At 36.9% G+C, this 24,870-nt stretch overlaps 1 protein-coding gene across 3 annotated transcripts in view; it reads left to right on the plus strand.

The window, feature by feature from the left end:
* The window catches only part of PTPRQ (protein tyrosine phosphatase receptor type Q), a 231,550-nt gene that overhangs the window by 115,722 nt on the left and 90,958 nt on the right, over nucleotides 1-24,870 (plus strand). For all 3 annotated transcript variants that reach the window (XM_059886458.1, XM_059886459.1, NM_001192555.2), the window contains exon 26: nucleotides 8,284-8,607. In XM_059886458.1, the coding sequence (XP_059742441.1) occupies nucleotides 8,284-8,607 (324 nt within the window). The remainder of the gene's footprint in view (nucleotides 1-8,283; nucleotides 8,608-24,870) is intronic.

Below are 24,870 nucleotides of genomic sequence, written 5' to 3' on the forward strand. Positions count from 1 at the left end.
ATGACAGTTTTATGATTTAATTTGGCATACTAATAAGAGTTCATCATTCCATATTCTCAGCTTTGTACATATTTACATAACAAATGTTGGGAAATTTTGTTTCACCTACTGCAGAATCTATCTCTGGTTTCAGCAAGACTGCCAGAGAGAAGTGTACTTAAAACTGAGTAATTAGAATCTCTGAAGAAATAGGTTTACATAAATGTGTTTGATAATTATTCCACCCACCTACATTGAGAGACAAAAGAAAGAGCCAAGTTAAACATACTAAGTATTTCCTATGTAAGGACGTTATTGATGACATTGTTTGTTAAATTATATGGTATTGTTTGTGTGATTTGGTGGGGGTCAGGGAGAGGTGGGAGAGCAATACCTTTGATCTCAATACCAGAGTTTATTGCATGTTTCCTGTTCATTTAATTTGCCTTTATTTATGGTCACAGAGATTTACCATCTTAATTTTTTCCTTTGTATTATTTTCTGTTGCATGAGAGCCAAGTCATAGCCTACTTCTAGGAAGTGTACAATGTACATTTGATCTATTAACTTAATGCTTGGGTTTATTCCACTTGTTTACCCCTGTTTTTTCTCTGCCTACTATATCATCACATTTTGGGCCAATATTCTTTTGCCTCTTTCTTTTAGCTCTGTTCTTAATTATTCTTTGTTATCATTGTAACTTATATTGTCTTGGATATATGTGGTATCTAACCAGTTTCTATTAAGTTTACCTTATATAACTTATTATACAGAGGCTCAGGATTGTCTTTAAGTTTATACTTTACCAGTTAATCTCTGTCCCTTGTTCTCTGCATTCTGCAATAGTCATATAAGCTCATCTCTCAAAGTTGCAGTGCCTTTCAATAACACCACACTTAATACCACCACCCTCCCCCACCCCCGCCCCCCCATTTTTTTCTTATAACTTCCTTACAATTTCTTTTCTCCAATCTGGTATATTTCCCAGCCAGTGACAGACATCTTGTTGCTACGTAATGTATCTCTCTCCTTATTAATCTACTTAAACGTTATTTCTCCCTCATCTCTACCAGTCATCAATTGTTCCTTCAGGTTATACCTCCCAGACCTTCTCTTTCCTTGGAATCTTCCTTTTGGCATCACCTGTATGTGATAGTTTCTATTGGCTAAATTACTTTCATATATATTTATATCCTAAGACTTGGCACACCACTCAATCTGAATGCCTAGTAAATGATATTGATTAAATTCAAGTTAGTGCAAAATTTATCTGGTATGAGGAAATTTTTTTGCACTTAATTTTGCAGGCATTTCTATGTTTATATTGAGCCATATTATTTTGGTGTTAGCAAACTGTATTTTTGTTTGTTTATGCTCAGATCATATATTTGTACCTTGTGTTTTGTAGTTTATCTAAAATAAGTACAGACAAAAATATTCCTAAACTAGGAAAGATTGTGTTGATACTTTGGTAAGTTTTATAGATATTTATAAATATAAAATTTTCAGACATTTGTTTTGCTTAAAAGAGAGTGTATCTGTGCTTGAAGATAAATGTATGCAGTCATGACTAAGAATTAAGGAAACTTGGTCTCCATATTACCACAGTTAACCAGGTTAATGCTACCATCCTAAGAGTGTAGCAACTTCTAATAACTGATATTCAGACATTTAGAGAGTAATTATATTTTATACACATTTTCACCTTCTAAGTGGGATATACTAAGTAATCACTAAAAGCTGATATGCATTTAAACCGTTAACAAATTTTACTTGTATAGATCTGTAGACTTCATTTCAACCGTGATAAAAGTATTTCTCTGATAAGAATAATTTATGAATAAAAATATAATTTACGGAATACCTTGGCAGAGAATGTTGATCGCTTCATCACAGTTCAGTCATGTTCAGAAAATCTAAGCAAGCTGCGTGATTATTCCAGGAAGCATGGAATGATGTGTTCAAATGAGTACCATCTGTGAATAGAAAAAGTTTGAGGTTTTTAGTCATTCTTAAAGAATGGAAATCTGATTCTCCATGCTAAAATGAGTGTAATCCTTTTTGTATCTGTAATTCAATAGGGCAGTTGCCTTGAAATAGTCTAGTTCAACACACAGTTCATCAAAAGAGAAGATACTGGATATAAATGAAGTTTACTGCTAGTTATTTATATGCACATCAGGTAGCTTTGTTAAGAAAAAAAAACTGTCTATGAAGTTATACTATATATTTGGCCTCAGATTAGATTTATTTCTGGTTCATCTTTCTAAATACATTTGAGTGAAAAGTGTGGACAAATTTTTGTAGCACATGAAAACCAAAGGACTGTGTTATGAACCATAATTTAGTCAAATATCAACACTTACTGAGTGGCCCATCCATGCCAGACTCTGGGTGTCTTGTGCAAGGCCCATGCCTGTGCTGTCATAAGGAAGGCAATTGCATTTATTGTTACTCTTCCTTTAGTTAGGTTAGAATAACTTGTATAGATCTTGCTTCTTTGCCAAGTTAAAGTACTGTCCTATCTAGACCTTTACTTCTCTGCAAAACTTAATTACAGAATGTAGAGCCTGTGGACCAATATTAATCTGCTGAATTTTTTTTTTTTTTTTTTACTGTGCCACAGACTTTGCCATTAAAGTCTTCTTTCCTGAAATCTGAGGGAATAAAAAAGTTGATCAGAGAGCCATGTGCATCTCATCATCCCTTCTGCTGAAATACAAGGAAAGGGTAGCCTCTTTTGCCTTCTCCAGCTCCTAAATAGAGAATGCATCCTTTTTTCCTCCCACCTCTAGCTGCTTAGTAAACCCTCGGTAAAGGAAACAGGAAAGGAGTAGTTGGTGATGGACTAGAAAGAAAGGAAATTTCTGATCATACACACTGGATCTTATGGGACAAAAGCAGTCAATGGTTTTAATGCAAATTAAAAGGCAATATAATACTTATCAAGTATTCCCACTGCACTTAGGATAAAACTAAAAATCTTGAATCTAGCCTACAAGGCTCAACATTATCTGATTCTGGCTTACACCTATAACTTTCTGTCTTCCCATTCACCTCCTGGTATACCCAGTAGCCTTCACGTGTTTCCACTGTGCTATGTTTTCTTATTCAAGCATCTTAACATGATGTTTTTCACCAGGGAGGCTACATCTTGTCTGTCAGATCTCCTATTAAATTATAATTCATCAGAAACAGTCTGGTGGTTGTCTATCTAAATAAAATCTCCTGTAATACCCTCTTATTTATTTGTTCATACTTTCAGAAATATTTTTTAAATGCCTGTTTTGTTCCAAGAATTAGTCTAGACCTTCAGAGACACAATCTAACATGTAGGTTGGCATTTATGTATATATATATAATATATAAATAAATTTGGAGTAATTGCTCAATCTTTTTTTATTGATATGAAGGCAGAACAAAAACCTTTATAGATCTTTGGTATAAATGTTGATGTAAAGTGTAAATGAAAATAGAATTAGGCCTGCTTATGGTGGATTTTCAGTGTCAAACTAGGATTTATAGGAGATATCAGTTTAAAATAAGGAAGGCTGTACAAACTAATAGAGTGCTCTGGAATCAATTTTTTAAAAAGCCCCTCAAGATTTTGAGTTTGCCTTTGTGTGTTTAAGAACAGGTTAGATAAGTAGAGACTGGTCATTTGTTAGTGGAAAGTTGTATTACTTTTCTATTGTAGGTCATGAATGATCACAAACTTAGTGATTTAAAAAACAACACCCACCCATTTATTAGAGAACAGTTCTGTAGGTCAGAGTCCTACTGGTGTGCTATGCCTGGATTCTCAGAGTCTCACGAAGTCTCACAAGGTCAAATCAAGCTTCCATGGGGTAAGTGCTCATGTGGGGTGAAGGTTCTCTTCCAAGCTACTATGGTTGTGGCAGAATACACTTTCTTACAGTTGTGGAACTAAGATCCCCAATTCCTGGCTGGCTTTTGGCCAAGGACTGTCTTTAGCTCCTAGAGAGGTCCTGAATTCTTTGTCAGGTGGTCCCTTCCTTCTTCAAAGCCAGTAGTTGAGAAATATTCATACATTGAATCTAATCTCTTGCTTAAAATACTTCCTCTTTGGTAACTAGCCCTGCCCCGCCCCACCCCCCCAAAAAAAACACCTCTCTGCTTTTAAAGGATTCGTTATAAAATCAGGGCCCTTGGATTATCTCTATTTTAATACATACTGTTTTAGTCTTTATTTTTAGAGTATTTATTTACTTATTTGCCTATTCCAGGTCTTAGTTGTGACATGTGGGGTCTAGTTTCCCGACCAGGGATTGAACCCAAGTCCTTTGCATTGGGAAAGCAGGGTCTTAGCCACTGGGCCACCAGGGAAGTCCCCTCTCCTTATTTTAAAGTAAACCGATTTGGATTCTTAATTGTAGCTGGAAATTTTTTTTTGCATCAGCGCCTATATCAGTGTTTGGTTGAAAAACTGGAAGAAGGCATAGAAGAAGGAGAAAGTGAAGTCACTCAGTCGTGTCCGACTCTTTGCCACCCCATGGACTGCAGCCTACCAGGCTCCTCCATCCATGGGATTTTCCAGGCAAGAATACTGAAGTGGGCTTCTTCCATTTCCTTCTCCAGGGGATCTTCCCCACTCAGGGATCAAACCTGGGTCTCCTGCATTGCAGGCAGATGCTTTGCTGTCTGAGCTACCAGGGAAGCCTGGAAGAAGGCATATATACTGAAATTCTTAGGGAGATCTGCCTCCATAAAGGTCAGACGTAAAGAGACAGGTTGACAGAGATCATCTCTGAGCTGCCGTCAAATTCTGATTCTGTGATCTTCTGATTCATCTGCCTGTTCTATGGATTCTACCACCAAAATAGATCTAAAAATTCACTTCTTTCCTATTGCTACCATCTTATTTCTTCTTTGCTGAACAAATCAAATGGTCTATGAATTTGTCCCTTTACCTATTTGCGAGTATGACTGGATTTGAAAAGATGTACTTCTGAACGTCTCATTCTGACAGCTTGATACAGCTTTCTATTGCTTGACAAACGATCTATAATCATGATGTAGTATGTCCCCAGACTCTCTTTGTTATTGCCAATGTGAATTATAAGCCATAGTGAACTTGATTTGGGTCACATTACCCTCCTCTTCTTGAATCTCTGCCTTTATAGTTAGTGAAATCTTCTCTGTTCTTATGCAGTCTTTCCTTTTAAAATTTTTTCTGAACCCCCAAATCAGTCAGGTTTCTCTGGTCTGTGTTAGATTAGTTTGAAATGTATCTTATCATGAAGTACTCTGAATTAAAATTTAGTGGCTGAAGGATTTCAATAAATAATGGAAATTCTACTTTTTAGCCAATTATGAACTTCTTTTTTCCTTATTTTTAAGGAAAAGGTACATTTTCCTTAAAAATAACTTTTTCTCTAATTGCTTTTATACATAACTAAACATACAAGAGGGAGTGTGCTATAAGTAGTCTAGTAAGTGTTCTGTTTGTAAGGCTACTTTTTTAGAGGTTAATGTTTGATTAAATACAGCAAGATATGATAAAACATGTTAAATATTTGAAAACAGGCTAATTGTATATGATCATATAGCTTTAATCTACTATTTGTTTTCTATTGCATTAGACTTTTTCTTCTCTTCCAGTTTCGTGTGTGTATACTCAGTTGCTCAGTCACGTCCAACTCTGCTATCCCATGGACTCTAGCCTGCCAGGATCCTCTGTCCATGGGATTTCCAAGGCAAGAATCTCCTTCTCCAGGAGATCTTCCTGATCCAGAGCTGAAACTCATGTCTCCTGTGTCTCCTGCATTGGCGGGTGGATTCTTTTCTACTGAACCGCCTGGGAAACCCCTTTTCAGATTTAGGCAATATTAAGATATAATCTATAGGTCTGTAAAACAAATAGAAATAAATATCAAATTTTAGGCTATGCCTGTACAGGATGATAATATCAACTATTCCAGTTTGTATCTTTAAAAAAAAAACAAACTTTTTTGACTTTTATTTGACTCGACCAAATTGATTTGCTGTTTTTGAGCCATGGAAATAGAGTTGTGATGTACTATTATTGGATGAGACAATTCAATCCAGATTGATTTGGCCATTTATTAAAGTTTTTAATGTTGATATAGCTATTTGTGGGATTGACTTGTGTAATACAATTAATATTCATATTAAAAAATTGTCTGTAGATAATGCTGTAAAAATTTAAGAGAACATTCAAATTTTTTAACTCAAGTCCAGACCTCTCTACAGAACTCCAGACTCATGCATACATCTATTATTTGACCTCTTCTGGGTATCTGATAGGCAATTCAAAGTTAACAAGCTCAAAAGAAATCCTTAGTCTTGCTCTGCACCGTCTACTTCTTGTGCAGTCATCCCTTTCTTGGTGAATAATGACTTTATCTTTCTTTTTGCACCTGAGGACCTTAGAGCTTTCCTCTACTCCTCTTTCTCTCTTCTACCTCATATGTCACATGTCAGCAAATCGTCAGCTGTCCTTCAAAATTTATTCAGAATCTGAATACTTCATTTCTGCTGCTTCAGTTCTGCTGCAGGCCATCATGATGTCTTATGCTGACACTGCAATTGCTAACTAATTACTCTGTTTTCACCCTCTCTCCCTTGTCCATTCTAAACAAAACAGCTAGAGTGATTCTGTGAAAATGTATGTTAGAACTCATAGTTACTCCTGCTCAAGTGAGTCATACCAATGTTCTACACGTGGTCATATACAGTCAAGTCTTCAGTGTTTTTTTTTCAGATCTCACCTCCTACTAGCCCACTGGCCTCTTTTTTATTCTTCAAATATTACCAGGCATGATTCCAGCCTAGGAGTGTCATCATGCATTTGCCTCTGCTGGGAATGTTCTTCCTCAAAATAGTCACATGGTTAGCTTCCCTACCTTCATCAGGAACTTCATGTCTCCTCATCAGTTAGGCTTTCTCTCTGACTACTCAGCTTAAAATTTCGCTATCCTTGGGAACTCTTCTTCCCTTTCTTATTTTTTTCCATAACAGTAATCATCATGCGGGCTTCCCTGGTGACTCAGTGGTAAAGAATCCTCCTGCCAATGCAGGAGATATGGGTTTGATCTCTGGGTCAGGAAGATCTCCTGGAGAAGGACACGGCAACCCACTCTAGTATTCTTCCCTGGGAAATCCCATGGGCAGAGGAGCCTGGTGGGCTGCAGTCCATGGGGTCGCAAAGACCTGGATACAACTTAGAGACTGAGCACACACTCATGCAATCATCATGCAAAATGCTGTATGTTTTGTTGGGCTTCTTTGGTGGGGGTATTTACTGAAATCAGAATATGCTATGTTTAGGAATGAATGAGTTTTTAATGAATAATTTTCTAACTCATTTATTTTTTAATTTTATCTTTAATGCATACATTAACATAATGTTTTATGAATAGTGTAATTTTCATACAAATCATTGGTATCATTCCTATCTCAGCCTTTTGAGCGAAGGTCCTTGCACACATGCAAGGGCAGGCATGGCTGAAGAAAGTGCCGCATCACTGAAGTCATTGTTCTTTTATATTTCCCACTATAATACACTTAAATTTATTGTCTAATAAGTGGCTACTTCTTGAGAACAAAACATAAGCCTGGGTATTTTGATTTCCTAACACCAACCCCAGAGCCTGACACGTAGTATGCATATAGCAAACCAATAGAAATGTGAAATCTGATAATGATCCCAAGTAGGACAATATGATTGTAGATGATACCTTATTCTGTGTGTAAATGTCAGTGTGGTTGATGGTGTTCTAGAAAGAGTTTTACTAATTTTAAATATGTGCAACATAAAATAAAAATTACCCAATTGTATAAATTATTAATTCAGTCACTAATGTTTCTTTATTTTATCATCAGCGTTTACTGTAAGATGTGCTTATCTCTATCTAGTCATTTAAATATAAGAATGTCTTTCTTGGGAATTGAATAGCAAAACTCAGACCATACCTCTGGAAATACAAAGGATTATATAAGCATGCAATTTTCCTTTGTACCAGTGTTTATATAAGGAACTAAAGTAAGTTTGTATAAGCAACTTGTGAGTAAATTTGGGAGCAAAGTTAGGAATAAAAATATCACAATTGTTTTGTCCCCTAACCCTTAGAATCATTGCTCTCTGAAGCCTCACTGTAAGTTTCTGCTCATTAAATGTGGGCGTATTAATCTAAGGGCAGTTGTAATAAGAGATCACCACTACGTGCATAGTAAAAAAATATTGTAAAGCCTGTTTCTTCCTCCCATTTACACAGTGTTTAGTAATTCTAATTGTTTTCATTTTTCCCCTTTAATTTGTAGTTCCCAGTGTTCCCATGAATATTGCCTTTTCTAATGTTCAGTCAACTAGTGCAACATTGACATGGATGAGACCTGACAGTATCTTTGGCTACTTCCAAAACTACAAGATTACCACTCAACTTCGGGCTAAAAAATGCAGAGAATGGGACTCTGAAGACTGTGTTGAACATCAAAAAATTCAGTACCTCTATGAAGCTGACCTAACTGAAGAGACAGTATATGGATTGAAGAAATTTAGATGGTATAGATTCCAAGTGGCTGCCAGCACCAATGCTGGCTATGGCAATGCTTCAAATTGGATATCTACCCAAACCCTGCCTGGTCGTAAGTATTGTCCTGTGTATGTATGTATATATTAATTTTGGATTCAAGAAAAAGCTCTTTAAGTGTTTTTCCATAGGAGTCATTCAGAATATAGGTAAAGATTGCTCTTGTTACTTTAGTTTTATATTTTAAAATTAACTGGTTGCCCTACTTGCTTAAATAACATCATCACCATCATAGCATTTAATTTTTATTGAATTGAATGCTAATGGGAAGTTCAATTTCAGCCATTATTAGGGCTTTTCTCAAACTTCAGAATTGTATCAAGGTCATAAAGAGTCTTAAATTGCAACAAAGCATTATGGTCTTCTCTGTGGTCTCTCATCAGGCTGTACTGATGGCCACTGAGTACCCTTTGGCTTGGCTTACATTTTCCCTTCATATCTGGAAGCTCTGCTGCTCTTAAGTCAGGCTTTACCACCTTGTCAGTGATTGTAGGCTTATGCGTGCACACACATGCACACACACACACACACACACATTTATACACATGCACATGGAGTTCCATTGATGCTATTGTAGATCTTTATAAATAGTGAAATAAACTTTGATCCAGAGCTTTTATTTTTTTTTTTGGGGGGGTGGTCACTAAATGTGTCTCTTGTTACTATTCCCAAGGGTACCTAGAATAATGTTTGTATAGTAAATATTCAATGAATGTTAATGCAATTAAGCATTTGTGATAGAATCCAGACAACTCAGCCTTCAGTACGATTGTCCACCCTCTCCTCTGTGGCACTCGGACTCCGTTTCTGTAAGGTCTGCCCACTGGCTTTTCTCTTACCTCCCTGATAGCTCTTTCTCAGTTTCCTTTGCTTATTCTCTCTCTTTCTCATTTTTCTAATCTAAATGTTGGAGTATTCAAAGATACATAGTTTTGGCCCTTTTCTTTATCAGTGCATAATACCTAGGAGATCCTACCTTAAGAGACTTTATCCTGTCCTATGGCTTTAAAGTCTCCTTATATAGTGATCATTCTCCAATATCTATTTTTAGGTCTGACTGCTCCCTAGAACCCAATCAGTATATGTACCTGATGAACTGACATCATTGGGCAGATGTGTGTAATATCCTCTCAAAATTAACGTGATCTAAACACTAAGCCTTCTCAGCATCCAAATGTAGAAAATGAGAATCTTGCACTGTTCTTTTCCCCCTCTACTCTGCTAATGACTTATTTTTACCATACTGTCTAAACACATCCCTCCTTTTGCATTGCTGTTAGTCCTGTCCTTCTTTACTGCTCCCACTGCCTTAACCTAACTGACCTCCTTGGCTTTCATACTCATCTTTTAAAATGTAAATCAGATGATGTCACTTCCTTATATAAAGCTTTTCAATGAATCTCCATTGCTCTTGGAATTCAAATCAAATTTCTTAATATGTTTAACAAAGCCCTTATGTGACTTGACTCTTACCTAACTCTCTAACCTCATCCATTATCATTTCCCCATTACTCATTATCCTCCACTTATACTGGATAATTTTTGTTGCTTGAACACACTGAAGTCCTAGAACTTGGGGCTTTGCATGCCCTGTTCCTTTGCTTCAGAATGCTTTTCTGTGTCCATCTTTGCATGAGCAGCTTTTTATAATGTATACTTTTGCTGAATGATTCCTACTCAGAATGAATTTCCCTGACCACCCAATCTAAAACAGCCACACAGTGTATTTCAAGAATATCATCTTAATGAAAATTTATAATTACCTGATCATTTTTATGTATTTGCTTATTTTTAGATTTTTTTCTTGATCATTACTATTTCCTTGTTGCCTAGAATGGTACCTGGCAACAGGAGGCACTCCATAAATATCTCCTGAAGGAGTTAAACTTGACTGAATAAGCTAAAATGGATGAGGGAGCATGAACTGTTTTCCAAAGCAGGGAATAGAGAGGATGACAGAGCCATAACAAAGAAAAGGAAAATATGGGAAAAAATCAAGTTCAAGCTGGTTTAGTCAATAAGTATAGTTATGTTTACTCTGTTAACTTTGAAAAGAAATAACTCTTACAATCTAAGTGACTAGAATACAGAAAGAAACAGGTGCTTAGAGATTAGAACATAGGTAAAGTGAGGCATTTTAGTTGTTTCAGCCAATAACAATAATTAGAATTACAAGTGAGAGAAGAATGGGACACTGAATTAATACATGTTAAAATCACAGGGACAACTGTTACTGAAGACATCATACAGGTACCATAATGAATGAAGCAGACTGCTGATGTAAGGTGATTGAGAGAGGTGACTGCTACTGCTGCTGCTAAGTCGCTTCAGTCGTGTCCAACTCTGTGTGACTCCATAGACGGCAGCCCACCAGGCTCCCCTGTCCCTGGGATTCTCCAGGCAAGAACACTGGAGTGGATTGCCATTTCCTTCTCCAATGCATGAAAGTGAAAAGTGAAAGTGAAGTCGGTCAGTCGTGTCCGACTCCTAGCAACCCCATGGACTGCAGCCTACCAGGCTCCTCCGTCCATGGGATTTTCCAGGCAAGAGTACTGGAGTGGGGTGCCATTGTCTTCTCTGAGAGAGGTGAACACCACGGCAAATGAACAAAAGGTGCTGTCTGTGGGGCAACCTCTACTCAGCCCTGGCTGATTACTGTCTTACAGAGAAATCATGCTATTAGGATATAAGATGTGTTCAGAGAAATAGGAAAGCTAAATTTTTTATGGTGAAAATACTCAACTTCTTGCTGTAACAAGTTGTTTTAAATTTAAAAACTTTCAGTTTTTCAAACCAGACATGTCAGTAGTCCAAATCTAGCCTGTGGGCAACTAATTTGCTACCTTTGGTTAAAATGGGCTTCCCTGGTGGCTCAGATAGTAAAGGATCTGCCTGCAATGCAGGAGACCTGAGTTCGATCCCTGGGCTGGGAAGATTCCCTGGAGAAGGGAATGGCTACCCACTCCAGTATTCTTGTCTGGAGAATCCCATGGACAGAGGAGCCTGGTGGGCTCCATAGGTTGCAAAGAGTCAGGCATGACTGGGTGACTCATACTTCACGTTACTTACTTGGGTTAAAATAGACTGTATCCCCGTACATCTGCTGCCCCTGAGGCTTCCCGCCCTCCTCCTTCTGAGCATCTCCCTTGGATAGTAGCTGCTTCTTCCTCCTACAGCGAGCCAGGAACTGGAGTTTGTAAATGCCTCATCTCCTTGAGCACTCTAGACAGGGTGGTGGTAGATGTTCAGTTAGCACTAAATGACTTACCTGATCAATTCAAAAGCTGGCAAAGGAAACTAGGAAGTTGGATTTTTACAGAATCCCACATTCTTTTTTTTTTTTAAGTTATGCACTTAAAAATTTTTTTTAATTTTTTCAATTTTATGTATTTATTTTTGGCTGTGCTGGGTCTTCACTGCCATGCAGGTTTTTTCCTCTAGTTGCAGCAAGCAAGGCCTGCTCTCTGGTTGTGGTGCGGGAGCTTCTCGTTGTGGTAGCTCCTCTGTTGTGCAGCACAGGCTCTGGGGCATGAGGGCTTCGGTGGTTGTGGCGTACGGGCTCAGTAGTTGCGGCTCCTGGGCGCTAGAGCACATTCAAGAGTTGTGACGAATGGGCTGGGTTGCTCTGTGGGATTTTCCTGGATCAGGGATCGAACCTGTGTCTCCTGCATTGACAGATGAGAATCCCACATTCTTAATTCTGAAAATTTGGGAGTCTTTCCACTTGAGTGTCATTGCTTCTACCAGAATGCTTTCTCTCCCTCTCCACCCTTAAGGTCTATGCCCACTCACTAGAATTTGGTCATTTTCAGCTCTCTGCTATGCTACTTTGCTCATTCTGGCCTACTTCAAATATTTCATGATTAGTGTGAGCTTTTTTTTTTTTTTTTGAGTAGAATTATTTTTCTCATTTTATTGGGAGGTATTCCTTTGCCATTGGTGGTTGGTTGATTAGTTTCTTGGTTCTTGATGCAACGGAGAGGATAATCTTGACTTTTTTCACTCCAACTCCCAGATCTTTACTAGATGACTAATCCAAAGAGTACCTTTGTGTGGAGTACCAATGTGAATTTTATCTGACACTTTTCCTCTCTCTTAGTCTAGTATCTTATCGCCACAATTTAAATTATCCATCAGAAAATAACTGGTTGTGAAAAATATTAATAGTTAAGTAGACTTTCTATACTACTTTTATCCCCTTTTCTTTTTCTTTATCCTTAAGAACTCATTTTCTACTCATTTTATCAATAAAATAGAAAAGAGAATACAGTTGCATTTTTACCACTGTGATTAAGAGAGAAAAGTGAAAATATTAATATATTTCAGAATTTGTGACAACAGACATATTATTTTTCCTGGCATTCTCAAACTTACTAGCTTTTCAGCTGAGTATTCATATGGGGGTAGGAATAATAAATTAATTTTGAAAGTTATAAGAATGAGTTGGACACTTTTCATTTAGTTTCATAAATGAAGTCGACATTTTTCTAATGATAAATGAATTTTATAAATGTACAGTAAAAAATGTGTTGTTATAATAAGCCAAGGAGAGATACTCTGAGGTGGCATTTGATATGAAAGATGAAAACACACCATATATATTGTTACAAGACAGTATATATAGTGAGCTAACATATTGTATAAGAATAAGAGAAATTAGAATAGTCAAGCAACAAAAATCTTGAAGAGCAGTAATATTTTTAAGATTAGATAAAGTAAATAAGGATTAGATGTTGATTCTGCATACCAAAGTTGAAAAGCATTACAGATATTTTGCAAACAAAAGGTAATCTGAATGAAGAAACTTATTAAGTATCTTTATCTGTTATTGATTCAAAAAAGTTATGTCATTTTATAATATAAGAAAATAAAATGATGAAAATAAGTCATTTCTGTGAATTAAAGAAAACACTAAATAATATAAAATCAGTATTTAAAATTAATGCAGTTTATTCTAATGGCATCAAGTTGTGCCTAAGCACTTACTACCAGAACCTCTTAATCAAAACCTGCAGCTTCTTTGATAAGGAGATAGTAATTGATGGCTAGTTTCAGGTCAAATGATTCAACATTTGAATAGCTCAAATAAAAAGACCACCCACTTGGAATAATATTGTAAAATATTCTAAAATGGCTTTGTAAAATATTCTAAAATGGCTTATAGAATAAGAATATATATTGTATTAACTTTCTCTGAGCTCATAAAGAAGAGCACTCAAATTGAAGATGCAGGGAACAATGTTAGAATGCAAACTGAGAATTAAATTGGGTTATTTTCTGAATCTGGATCTACCTCTGTACACTGAAATGAATAAAAGTAACAATATTCAGCCAACCCAAGCAAACATTTCTTTCTCCCACCTACTCTGATCTAGATAATTGAAGCCAAATTCCTTTTCTCCTTAAATCATCTGTATAATAGCCATTGCTCTCTTCTTCACACTGAGTATGCATAGCTACACACATAAGCACAGAAATTACAAATGGCAGAAATATTTAACTTGAAACATGAAAGTCTTCCAGATTATTTTACTCATCTCTTCTCTTGATTGTCCTTAGACTCAAAAGGGATATAAGTTGTGTGTGTGGGAGGAATAGAGAATGGAAATTTGTTAAATTTCTCTGTGGTCCGCAATAGGTACTTATAATGCTGAGGAAATGTACAATTTTAAAAGAGTGTGGGTGTGAAATTAGTATGGAATGAAATGGGACTCTCATAATGTGCGTCTCCTATAGACCACCAAGACTGGAAACCAGCAAGAAAGGAAAATTCCTGGGGTAGCACTGAGGTTGTGAAAACCACGGGATACCATACTCATGAGGAATTTTAACTACCCAAACATCTGTTAGGTTAAAAAAAAAAAATTCAGGAAAACATGCCTCATCAAAGAAGCTTCCAAGGAATGCAACTTTTATGATTTAAAAAGAAGAAAGCCAAATAGAGGGCAAAGCACTCTTTAACATCTTAAAAAATGAGACATTGTTGATGCATTGTTATATATTCAATTGTTTTTCTTAATACCTTCTAAATAGTGTAATGAACTTACAATGTGAATGCTATCATAATAGAGGAAGATATTCTACTTTCTATAAAGAAGCAATTATGGCTGATAAAAGATGTCAGCCATAAATAGGAAAATACAATTCATGACATGAAGAAGCCCAATTGGTGGCAGTGGGTTTTTACAATAGGCTCTATCCTGTTGCCAGTAGAGGAAGCGAATATAATTTATTCTAGACATGATGGTTGTACTTCTGCAAAATTAATTAGTTGGTGTCAAAAGTCTTCTAAGTTAGTTACCCGAGGCTCCCGAATGTGTAATTCAAGATGACAATTCTCTCCCCTAGACTATAGATTGAAGTTACTAATATGACCAGTTAGGCTTCCACAGGCATCTTGAACCCCATATTACTACTCTTTCTGCCCCACTGCACGCCTTCTCCGATTTAGATGTTCCCTGTTTCAGTGTATTATATATTGTTCATCTAAGTGTTCAAGTCAGGGATCTAGGAATCATTCTTAATTCTTTTTAGCCATCCCCACCCCTCAGTCCATACCTGAACCAAATTTCCCTTCTAAATATTTCTTGAATTTTTTAGGTTTCTCTGTGACAGGTCTCTAAATTCATACTGTTAAAATACACCTCATAGATTATTACAAAAAAATATCTAAATGGTCTTTCTGTTCTCATTTTCTCCACCCTCCACCTAAACCTAGATTTTGAATACACCTATTTGTTATTTCTCTGTCTAAAATCTTTGGTAGATTTCTGTTTCCTTTTGATACGCTCTATAAGATTACCAAAATCACTGCAGATGGTAACTGCAGCCATGAAATTAAAAGATGCTTGCTCCTTGGAAGAAAAGTTATGACCAACCTAGACAGCTTATTAAAAAGCAGAGACATTACTTTGCCAACAAAGGTCTGTCTAGTTAAAGCTACGGTTTTTCCAGTAGTCATGAATGTATGTGAGACTTGGACTATAAAGAAAGCTGATCACTGAAGAATTGATGCTTGTGAATTGTGTTGAAGAAGACTCTTGAGAGCCCTTGGACTGCAAGGAGATCCAGTCTATCCTAAAGGAAATCAGTCCTGAATATTCATTGGAAGGACTGATGCTAAAGCTGAAACTTCAGTACTTTGGCCCCCTGATGCAAAGAACTGACTCATTTGAAAAGATTCTGATGCTGGGAAAGATTGAGGGTGGGAGGAGAAGAGGATGACAGAGGATGAGATAGTTGGATGGCATCATGGACTCAATGGACATGAGTTTGAGTAAGCTCCGGGAGTTGGTGATGGACAGGGAGGCCTGGCGTGCTGCGGTCCATGGGGTCGCAAAGAGTTGGACACACCTGAGTGACTGAACTGAACTGATAAGATTACCTATGATTTTTGCTTATATTCCCCACACACCCCTCGCTGTTTCCCCTTTGTGCTCTGGAATCTTTGCTGCTCTTTCTTACTGTCCTTCCTGTCCTCTTTTGGAGACCAAAAGGCCTTTTCTTTATGTTTCACACCAAATCTCTCTTCTGCAAAGCCTTCTGTCAATTCCTCTTTCTACTCCCAGCTTCCAAAAGTTGTTTCTAAACACTGAACCTATTACAACATAATTATTAATCTCTTCTGTGGAACTCTGAGCTCCTTAAAGGCAGAGTTGACCAGTGATCATGTCTTATGTATGTTTCTACTCTTTATGCCTACTCAGTATTTAAGACTGAATGAATGTGGCATTTGGACTCAAGGAAGGCATTGACTTTAATGTGAAAGTATTTCAGTGTCAAAATTCTCCATTGCAAAATCATTCATACTCATTTTCTTCAAATTTTCTTTTTGTCAAATTGTCTTTCAAATATTTGCATGGTGCCTGTCAAAATTAAAATTCTTCCAGTCAGTTTCTATTCATGTGTGACATGTTCAGCTTCTTTTTCACAAAACCAGTATATTTTATATTGTTGATAATGTATTTTTTCATTAACATAAGTATGAATTACTGCTTACAAGGAAGAAGTATGGACATAAATTTAGGATTTCAAATCGAGAAAGAAATAATTTATTCATAAATTTCAGAGTGAATTGACATTTTAACAGTATCTAAATAATTAACTGAGATAATAAATTCTTAATGACTTTATGAAGTGGAATATAATAGGTTGATAGTTCATTAAGAAGGCAAAGGAGAACAATGTCTAAATTTGGGCTACTAAGTATGTTTAGAAAGAAAGGATATTTAGGTGAAATCATAGTTTAAAGAACTATGGCAGTGATTATATAAAATTATTTTTAAAGGATTCAACTGTATATTTAATTTAAAAGAACATTTGCCAGGTTATTAACAGTTTTCCAGAATATAAATAAAAATATTTTGGAATCCTATTACTTAAGCATGTAGAATATGTTTTTCAGTAAAATCACTAAAAATCAAAGGATAAGAATGATTATTATATTGTTTTTCTAAATCATCAGTATTATAGAAAATCTGATTTATCAAAAGGATAAAAGAAGAAAAAAATGTTTCTCCCAATAATGGTTAGTAGTATTTTATCTTTTATTAATTTGATGAATTCTCCCACTTTCTCATCTCAAGCTTCAAATCTCATGTTGAACTTATTTTGACTTTTCTGAGACTCTTCTTTCTCTTGGTTTATAAAGAATTGTGAAGTAAGTTCAATTCTTTGTGATTGCTGGTCATTAACCTCAGTTCGGGCCTGCCTTAGTATTAGGGCCTGAGTTAACAAATTTTCAGCTCTCTTTTCTTCTGCATTTATAGAAGTGGGGATTTGACTACAGAAAACTCCCATTTCTGAAGAAAGTATAGCATTGCTATGTCTGGTATGGTAGAGCACTTTTTGGTTGGGCCCAGTAACTGAGCTGAGACCCCTTGGCTGGATAGTTAATAATGACAGCAATAACTGAGCTTAGCAAGGGTTTACTATGTGCTGGTATTAGTCTAAGATCTTTATACACATCAGTTTATTCATGAGCCTCATTCATTTCTAGGATAGAGCTTGTGCTCTTAGATCTTGACTAGCAAAGCCTCATGGTGGTGTGAAAGTACTAACAGGTGGAAGATGTTAAGTAGGATTACCAAGGGAAGATAGGTAAAATCATAATTTAAAGGAAATTATAGAGCACTGAAGAATTGATGCTTTTGAACGGTGGTGTTGGAGAAGACTCTTGAGAGTCCCTTGGACTGCAAGGAGATCCAACCAGTCCATTCTGAAGGAGATCAGCCCTGGGATTTCTTTGGAAGGAATGATGCTAAAGCTGAAACTCCAGAACTTTGGCCACCTCATGCGAAGAGTTGACCCATTGGAAAAGACTCTGATGCTGGGAGGGATTGGGGGCAGGAGGAGAAGGGGATGACAGAGGATGAGATGGCTGGATGGCATCACTGACTCGATGGACGTGAGTCTCAGTGAACTCTGGGAGTTGGTGATGGACAGGGAGGCCTGGCGTGCTGCGATTCATGGGGTCGCAAAGAGTCGGACTTGACTGAGTGACTGAACTGAACTGAACTGATAGCATGCATATAAAATTAAACTATATAATAAAGCTATATAAATAATAAAATTAAAGCTATATATAATAAATTAAACTATATAATATAATAAAAATACAAAGTATTTTTATTTTTTAATTAAATTAAATATCACTGTATTTTTAAATTTTTTATTGATGTATAGTTGGTTTGCAATGTTGCATTAGTTTCTGCTATACAAGACACAGAGCATAGACTTGTGGAAACAGTGGGGGAAAGAGAGGGTAGGACAAATTGAGAGAGTAGCATTAAAACATATATATTACCATATGTAAAATTAGACAGCCAGTGGAAATTTGCTGTATGATATAGGGAGCTCAAATCTGGTGCTCTGTGACAACCTAGAAGGGTGGGATGGAGTGAGAGGGAGGTTCAAATGGGAGGGGATACGTGTATACCTATGGCTGATTCATGTTGATATATGGCAGAAACCAACACAATATTATAAAACAATTATCCAATTAAAAGTAAATTTTAAAAACGTCTGCTGTACAGCAGAGTGACTCAGTTCTGCATGTATGTATGTATTTTTCATATTCTTTTCTATTATTTATCATATGGTATTTAATATAGTTATCTGTGCTATACAGTAGGTCCTTGTTGTTTATCTGTTCTGTATATAATAGCTCACATCTGCTCACCCCCACCTCCCACTTCGTCCCTCCACCAGTCTCCTCGCACTTGGTAACCACAAGTCTGTCTGTGTCTGTAAATCTGTTTCATAGGTTCATTTGTGCATATTTTCGAGTCCACATATAAGCGGTATTGTATAGTATTTGTCTTTCTCTTTCTTGCTTACGTAAGTGTGATACTCTCTAGTTGCATCCGTGTTGCTGCAGATGGCATTCATTCATCCTTTTTATGGCTGAGTAATATTCTACAGTATACATATACCATAGCTTCCTTATCCATTCATATGTCAGTGGACATTTAGGTTTTTTCCATATTTTGGCTATTGTGAATAGTGTTGCTATGAATATAGCGATGCATGTATCTTTTTGAATTATAGGGTTTTGTCTGTATATGCCCAGGAGTAAGATTGCTGGATCTTATGGCAACTCTATTTTTAGGTGAGGAACCTCCCTACTGTTTGCCACTGTGACTTACATTCCCACTAACAGTGTAGAAAGGTTCCCTTTTTTCTACATCCGTTCCAGCATTTCTTGTTCATAGAGTTTTTAATGACGGCCACACTGACCAGTGTGAGGTGGTACCTGGCTGAAGTTTTGATTTGTATTTCTCATTAATTAGTGATATTGAGCATCATTTCTAATGCTTTTTGCCATGTGTGTTTCTTCTTTGGAGAAATGTCTATTGAGGTCTTCTGCCCAGTTTTCAATTGAGTTATTTGGTTTTCTGTTGTTGAATTGTATGAACTGCTTATATATTTTGAAAATTAAGTCCTTGTTGGTCACATTATTTACAAATATTTTCTCCCATTCTGTAGGTTGTCTTTTTGTTTGTAATTTCTTTACCATGCAAAAGCTTATACATCTGATGAAACCAATTCCATATTTAATGTCAAAAAACTTTTCCCAGGGTGTTAAGCCAGTTAGGTTGTTAAAGCAAGTTTTCTAGAATATAAATAAAAACAATTAGAAGTCTGCATTTGCATGACTAACTGGATGTCTTTCAGCAAGTAACTAAAAACCAAACAGTTAAAGGAAATTTAAAGGATAATCAGTATGTGATATTATTAGCTTTGAAAACCAAATCTAAGAAAGACCTAGAGATACTATGCAAGTTTCTAATCATAATCCACCCGTCTCCATTCTCAAACAAATTGAGTGGGACTTGCCCTAGTACACATGACCTCTAATTATATTTTTGGTTTCTTTTCTCTTTAGTTATACCCTTGGTAGCTATTATACACTGATTATACCTACATGTAACGCATGGGAGAATGAAGTACAACACTTTTCTCAGTCCTACCTCTTTGCTCTGGCGATGGCCTTATCTAAATTATTCCATCTTGTTCCTGCATGTAGCTTCAAGGTACCTTAGAACTGATGTCGTCTTATGTTCTTAAGGAACATGATGACCTCTAACTACTCTAGAAACTTTAGAAATAGAAGGGAGTGATGGTAGGGAGAATTCTGTATATAGTTCAGCCAGAATTCAAATACATGAAAGGTACAAGGAGCCAGTGTGTGGAGTGTCTGTTGGCTGGATGCACATTTCCATGTTCATCACCAGCTCCCAAGCCCTTCACCTCTAACTACATCCCTAGTCTTCACAGAAGCAATAGTTTAATCTGCCTTTCCATCCTTGTTATCAAGAGTTGTAATCTGAAGGGCCCATGCCACAGCTTTTTCCAGTTGTACATTGATATTATAGAGCAGTGGCTCTTAAACTTATACCCCGGGCATTAGAATTGTTAGGAGGACTTGTTAAAGCATGGAGTGCTGAGCCCTCCCCACATCTGATTCAGTAGGTAAGGGATGTGATCTCAGAATCTGCTTTCCTGACAACTTCCCAGGTAATCTTGATGCTGCTATTGTGGAGACCACATTTTGAGAACCACTGTTATAAACAGTTGTTTTGTAAACATAATGCAATTCTAGAAAAACTCATATTATCTGATTATAAAAGCAATGGAAATAATATGAGAATATTTTCATTCTTACCTGGCATGGCTAATATTGGAAGTAAGGGTTTTTTGGTATTTTCTTTTTTCCCCACTTAAGCCAGTGTGAAATGATTCAGAAAATTACTCATTCAGCATCAAAGAAAATAGTCCTACAATGCGGTCTAATACTGTAGGCATCCACGAATCATCCTCAGTACTCATCAGTCTAATAGGTCAGATTCTTATGCTTGTAATATTTGCCCTTTTTTGCTACCATCTTGCTGTTGGGAAATCTAGCTCCTCCTGGAACAAAATTAGTCTTGTAAAATGGTAGGAAATATTTCACACAGCAGCAGCAGTGCCTCATACTGGGCAGTGCAGTCACTTGGCTCTAGGGAAACATTCATCACCAGGAAGGATAGCCAGCTAGGGCAGTATTGTACCCAGTGGAATATGTCCTGAGATGCTCTTGGCCCACATCAATATGGTCAGTTTCACTGCTGAACTCTTTCAGGGCTCTTGATGCCCTGAGTTGTTTAAGATGTAAGGAATCTACCCAAACCACCCAGCCAGTGAGATTCCCCTTAGCCCTGAGAGGCATGTAAAACTTAAAGCAAATTCTATCAGGTATGGCAACTTACAGTCTTAGAGGCTGTGAATACCTGTATAAGCTAAGAAAGAATGGGAGTCCTTCATTTACTGATGACAGCAGCTAGGACTCTGGTGGTCCAGGGTACCAAATCCTGAAACTAAAATACCCTGGAGTGAAGGACCTTTAAATAAACTTAAATTGAACTTAAATAGACGTGTGGGTAGTTTGAATCATAATGTGTATGGAACTCAAGATTTTTTGTCTTGTGAGCTGCTGTTGTTTATTTATGTTTATTCTTTAGGAAGGTCACTGCAGCATGCATTTAAAACCATAGAGAATTTTCTACAACATTTTCATCATTAAATTTACAGGGATCTGCTGCAGGCAAAGTTACTAATAAGTTTTGGAATGTGCTTATTCTGAAAGCACAGTATTAGACACACCAAAGCTTGATGGTTCTTAATCAAAGTGGCATAGACCTGGGGGCACTCAAACTTTTATATGAACTAAGCAAAATGATGGTGTATCCAGACTCCCCTTTCAGCTAACACACTTAACGTGGGGACACAGATGGATGGGAGAGGTGACCCTGACCCATAGAGGACCCACATTCCTGTGCAAGGATAGAAGCATGGTAATCAGGAAATGATGGTTGTTAGTTACAGAAAATGCATTATTGTGAAAACCAGGGGGAAAGTGCTTATGAGAGGAAGTGATTGGATTATGGGGAATGAGAGAATAAGGATAGATCATTCCTACTGAGTAAATTGCTGTGATTTATAAGAGAAAGGGTATAGTGATATCTTGGCCCATTACTGACTAGATTCACTTCACAAACAATCTTAAATCAGAATGTGACAGTTTATGGGGAGACAAACAAAGTCTCCCAAAGATGCTTATATATTACTAAGCTTTTAAACGGGCATATTTTCAACTCCCCATACCTTTATTGCTTTTAGTTGCCTTTATTTTGGTAGTTGACATTCATAATGATAATTCTGTATTCCCCCATTATGCATTTTTGGAATTTTGATAAGTTCCAAGAGAAAACTGTCTAAAAGAAACTTGAAAATGTTATTTGCTTAAAAGTACACTATAATGTTTGTACAATATTAAAATAATTAGATGCTCTTCTATAATATACTTTGAGCATTTTGGTGTTCTAAATATTTCTCTTAAAATATCCATGAATTAATCTGATGTTTATCTTTCAGTGCTCTACAAACATGAAATATATATTCAGTTATATACTACATACATATAGTATATTCATATTTAAGTTTAGATAGGTATGTTTATTTTTTATTTCAGATTCAGAAGGTCTTTTTCCATCATATTGTAATTCTTCAAGAATATAGATTAATATGTTCTAAGAGAAATATTTCATAAAAGATTTAACACAGGGAGCACTAATGTAACAAAACAGGAAATGTCATCAAGTTTGCTGAAAATGCAAATATTATTAACAGTGATTATTCCTTAAAAAGAAAAAAAAGACTTTAGGCAAGTTCAAGAATTAAAGCACAGTTCAGCCAGGGGGTAAATGCCTTGCCTTTCTATAATGATTGATTTGTGTACAGAACTTAAAATATTTAGTAGTTCAAGTACAAGTAGTTAGTGTGTTCCATGAATGATCCCTGAATGTCATTTTCCTCTCAGCTCTGCTTGGGGTAGCAGACACTCCCTGACGAGGGCTTTGATTGCTATTAAAGAATGGGTGCAGGGTTGACATTTTACTATGAAAGATGAGAAGTTGAAGCAAGGCATCACACTGTTTTCTGAGCTGGTCTACAGACACACTTGCAAGACTAGCTGTAAGTTTCCCTTACAGCTAGGGAAATGTTTTGGATCTGTCCTCATTCAAGACCTCAAAGATCTAAAGTGCAGAGCAAAGACAACACAGACAGAGAAGAATTATTTCCTGAAAATATTTCTAAAAACATGTTACCATCAACTTAATCACAGAAAAAACCTTCCTCAACTTTCTTATCACAGGAAATGTTCAGTAAGCTGTCCGTGTTATCAGGGCAACAGTAATGTACCACCTTGTCTGTCTGCTACAGTGAGTGAGGTTTAACTACAGTCCCGACAGTCACTGAGTTGATATATGTTGTAAAGCTGTAGGAATCAGATTTCTGGAGATAATCTGTCCTCTTGATATAATGACTTTTTGTCCATCATCCTGATAGGAGTTAGATACCGAACATCAAAACCTTTAGAGGCTTCTTCTAGTTCATGGTGTTACTTTATTAAACTATGGCTTTTGTCTTTCTTGTCTGTGAAGGCAATTCTTACAGAGACTTTAGCCATGGTATTAAAGACCCTGAACAAGCTGGCCCCATTTCTTCTCTCTCATTCTGATTTGCTTGGCTCCAGCCTCACTGGAATCTCTGTTTTTCTAGAACACACCGGGCACAATCCTGTCTCAGAGATTGTGCAGTGGCCACTCTCCTCCCTGTGACACTCTTTCTTCAAATATTCCCATGCTCTTTCACCTCCTTCACATCTTTGCTTAAATGTCACCAGTTTAGAGAGGCATTGCCTGACCACCATATTTTTTAAAATAGTAACTCCTATCCACCTTCCCATTCCAATTATCCTGATTCATTTTTTGTCATGGTACATATCAATTCCCAACAGTATATAATTTAATTGTTACATATTTAAATTTTTATATTTTTCTCCCTCTCCTGAAATAGAGGTCCTGTGACCTTTGTAATTTTGTTTTTTCCCCTCTAACTCAGACCTCAAAAATGGCTGCCTTGAGTATCAGATCAGATCAGTAGCTCAGTCGTGTCTGACTCTTTGTGACCCCATGAACCGCAGCACGCCAGGCCTCCCTGTCCATCACCAACTCCTGGAGTTCACCCAAACCCATGTCCATCAAGTCGGTGATGCCATCCAGCCATCTCATCCTCTTTCATCCCCTTCTCCTCCCGCCTTCAGTTTTTCCCAGCTTTGGGGTCTTTTCAAATGAGTCAGCTCTTCACATCAGGTGGCCAAAGTATTGGAGCTTGAGCTTCAGCAACAATCCTTCCAGTGTATATTCAGGACTGATTTCCTTTAGGATGGACTGGTTTGATCTCCTTGCAGTCCAAGGGACTCTCAAGAGTCTTCTCCAACACCACAGTTCAAAAGCATCAATTCTTCAGGGCTCAGCTTTCTTTATGTTCCAACTCGCACATCCATACATGACCACTGGAAAAACGATAGCCTTGACTAGATGGACCTTTGTTGGCAAGGTTGTTTCTGCTTTTTAATATGCTGTCTATGTTGGTCATAACTTTTCTTCCAAGGAGTGAGCTTCTTTTAATTTCATGGCTGCAGTCACCATCTGCAGTGATTTTGGAACCCAAGAAAATAAAGTCTGTCACTGTTTCCTATGTTTCCCCATCTATTTGCCATGAAGTGATGAGACTGGATGCCATAACCTTGGTTTCTCTTGTGTGTGTGTGATGTTACAGTCTTTTAAATTTATTTTTTAATTGAAGGATAATTGCTTTACAGAATTTTGCTGTTTTCTGTCCAACCTCAACATGAATCAGCCATAGGTATACATATATCCCCTCCCTCTTGAACCTCCCTCCCATCTCCCTCCTCATCCCACCCCTCTAGGTT

Source organism: Bos taurus, chromosome 5 (genome assembly GCF_002263795.3).
Source record: "Bos taurus isolate L1 Dominette 01449 registration number 42190680 breed Hereford chromosome 5, ARS-UCD2.0, whole genome shotgun sequence".
Lineage (NCBI taxonomy): Eukaryota > Metazoa > Chordata > Mammalia > Artiodactyla > Bovidae > Bos > Bos taurus.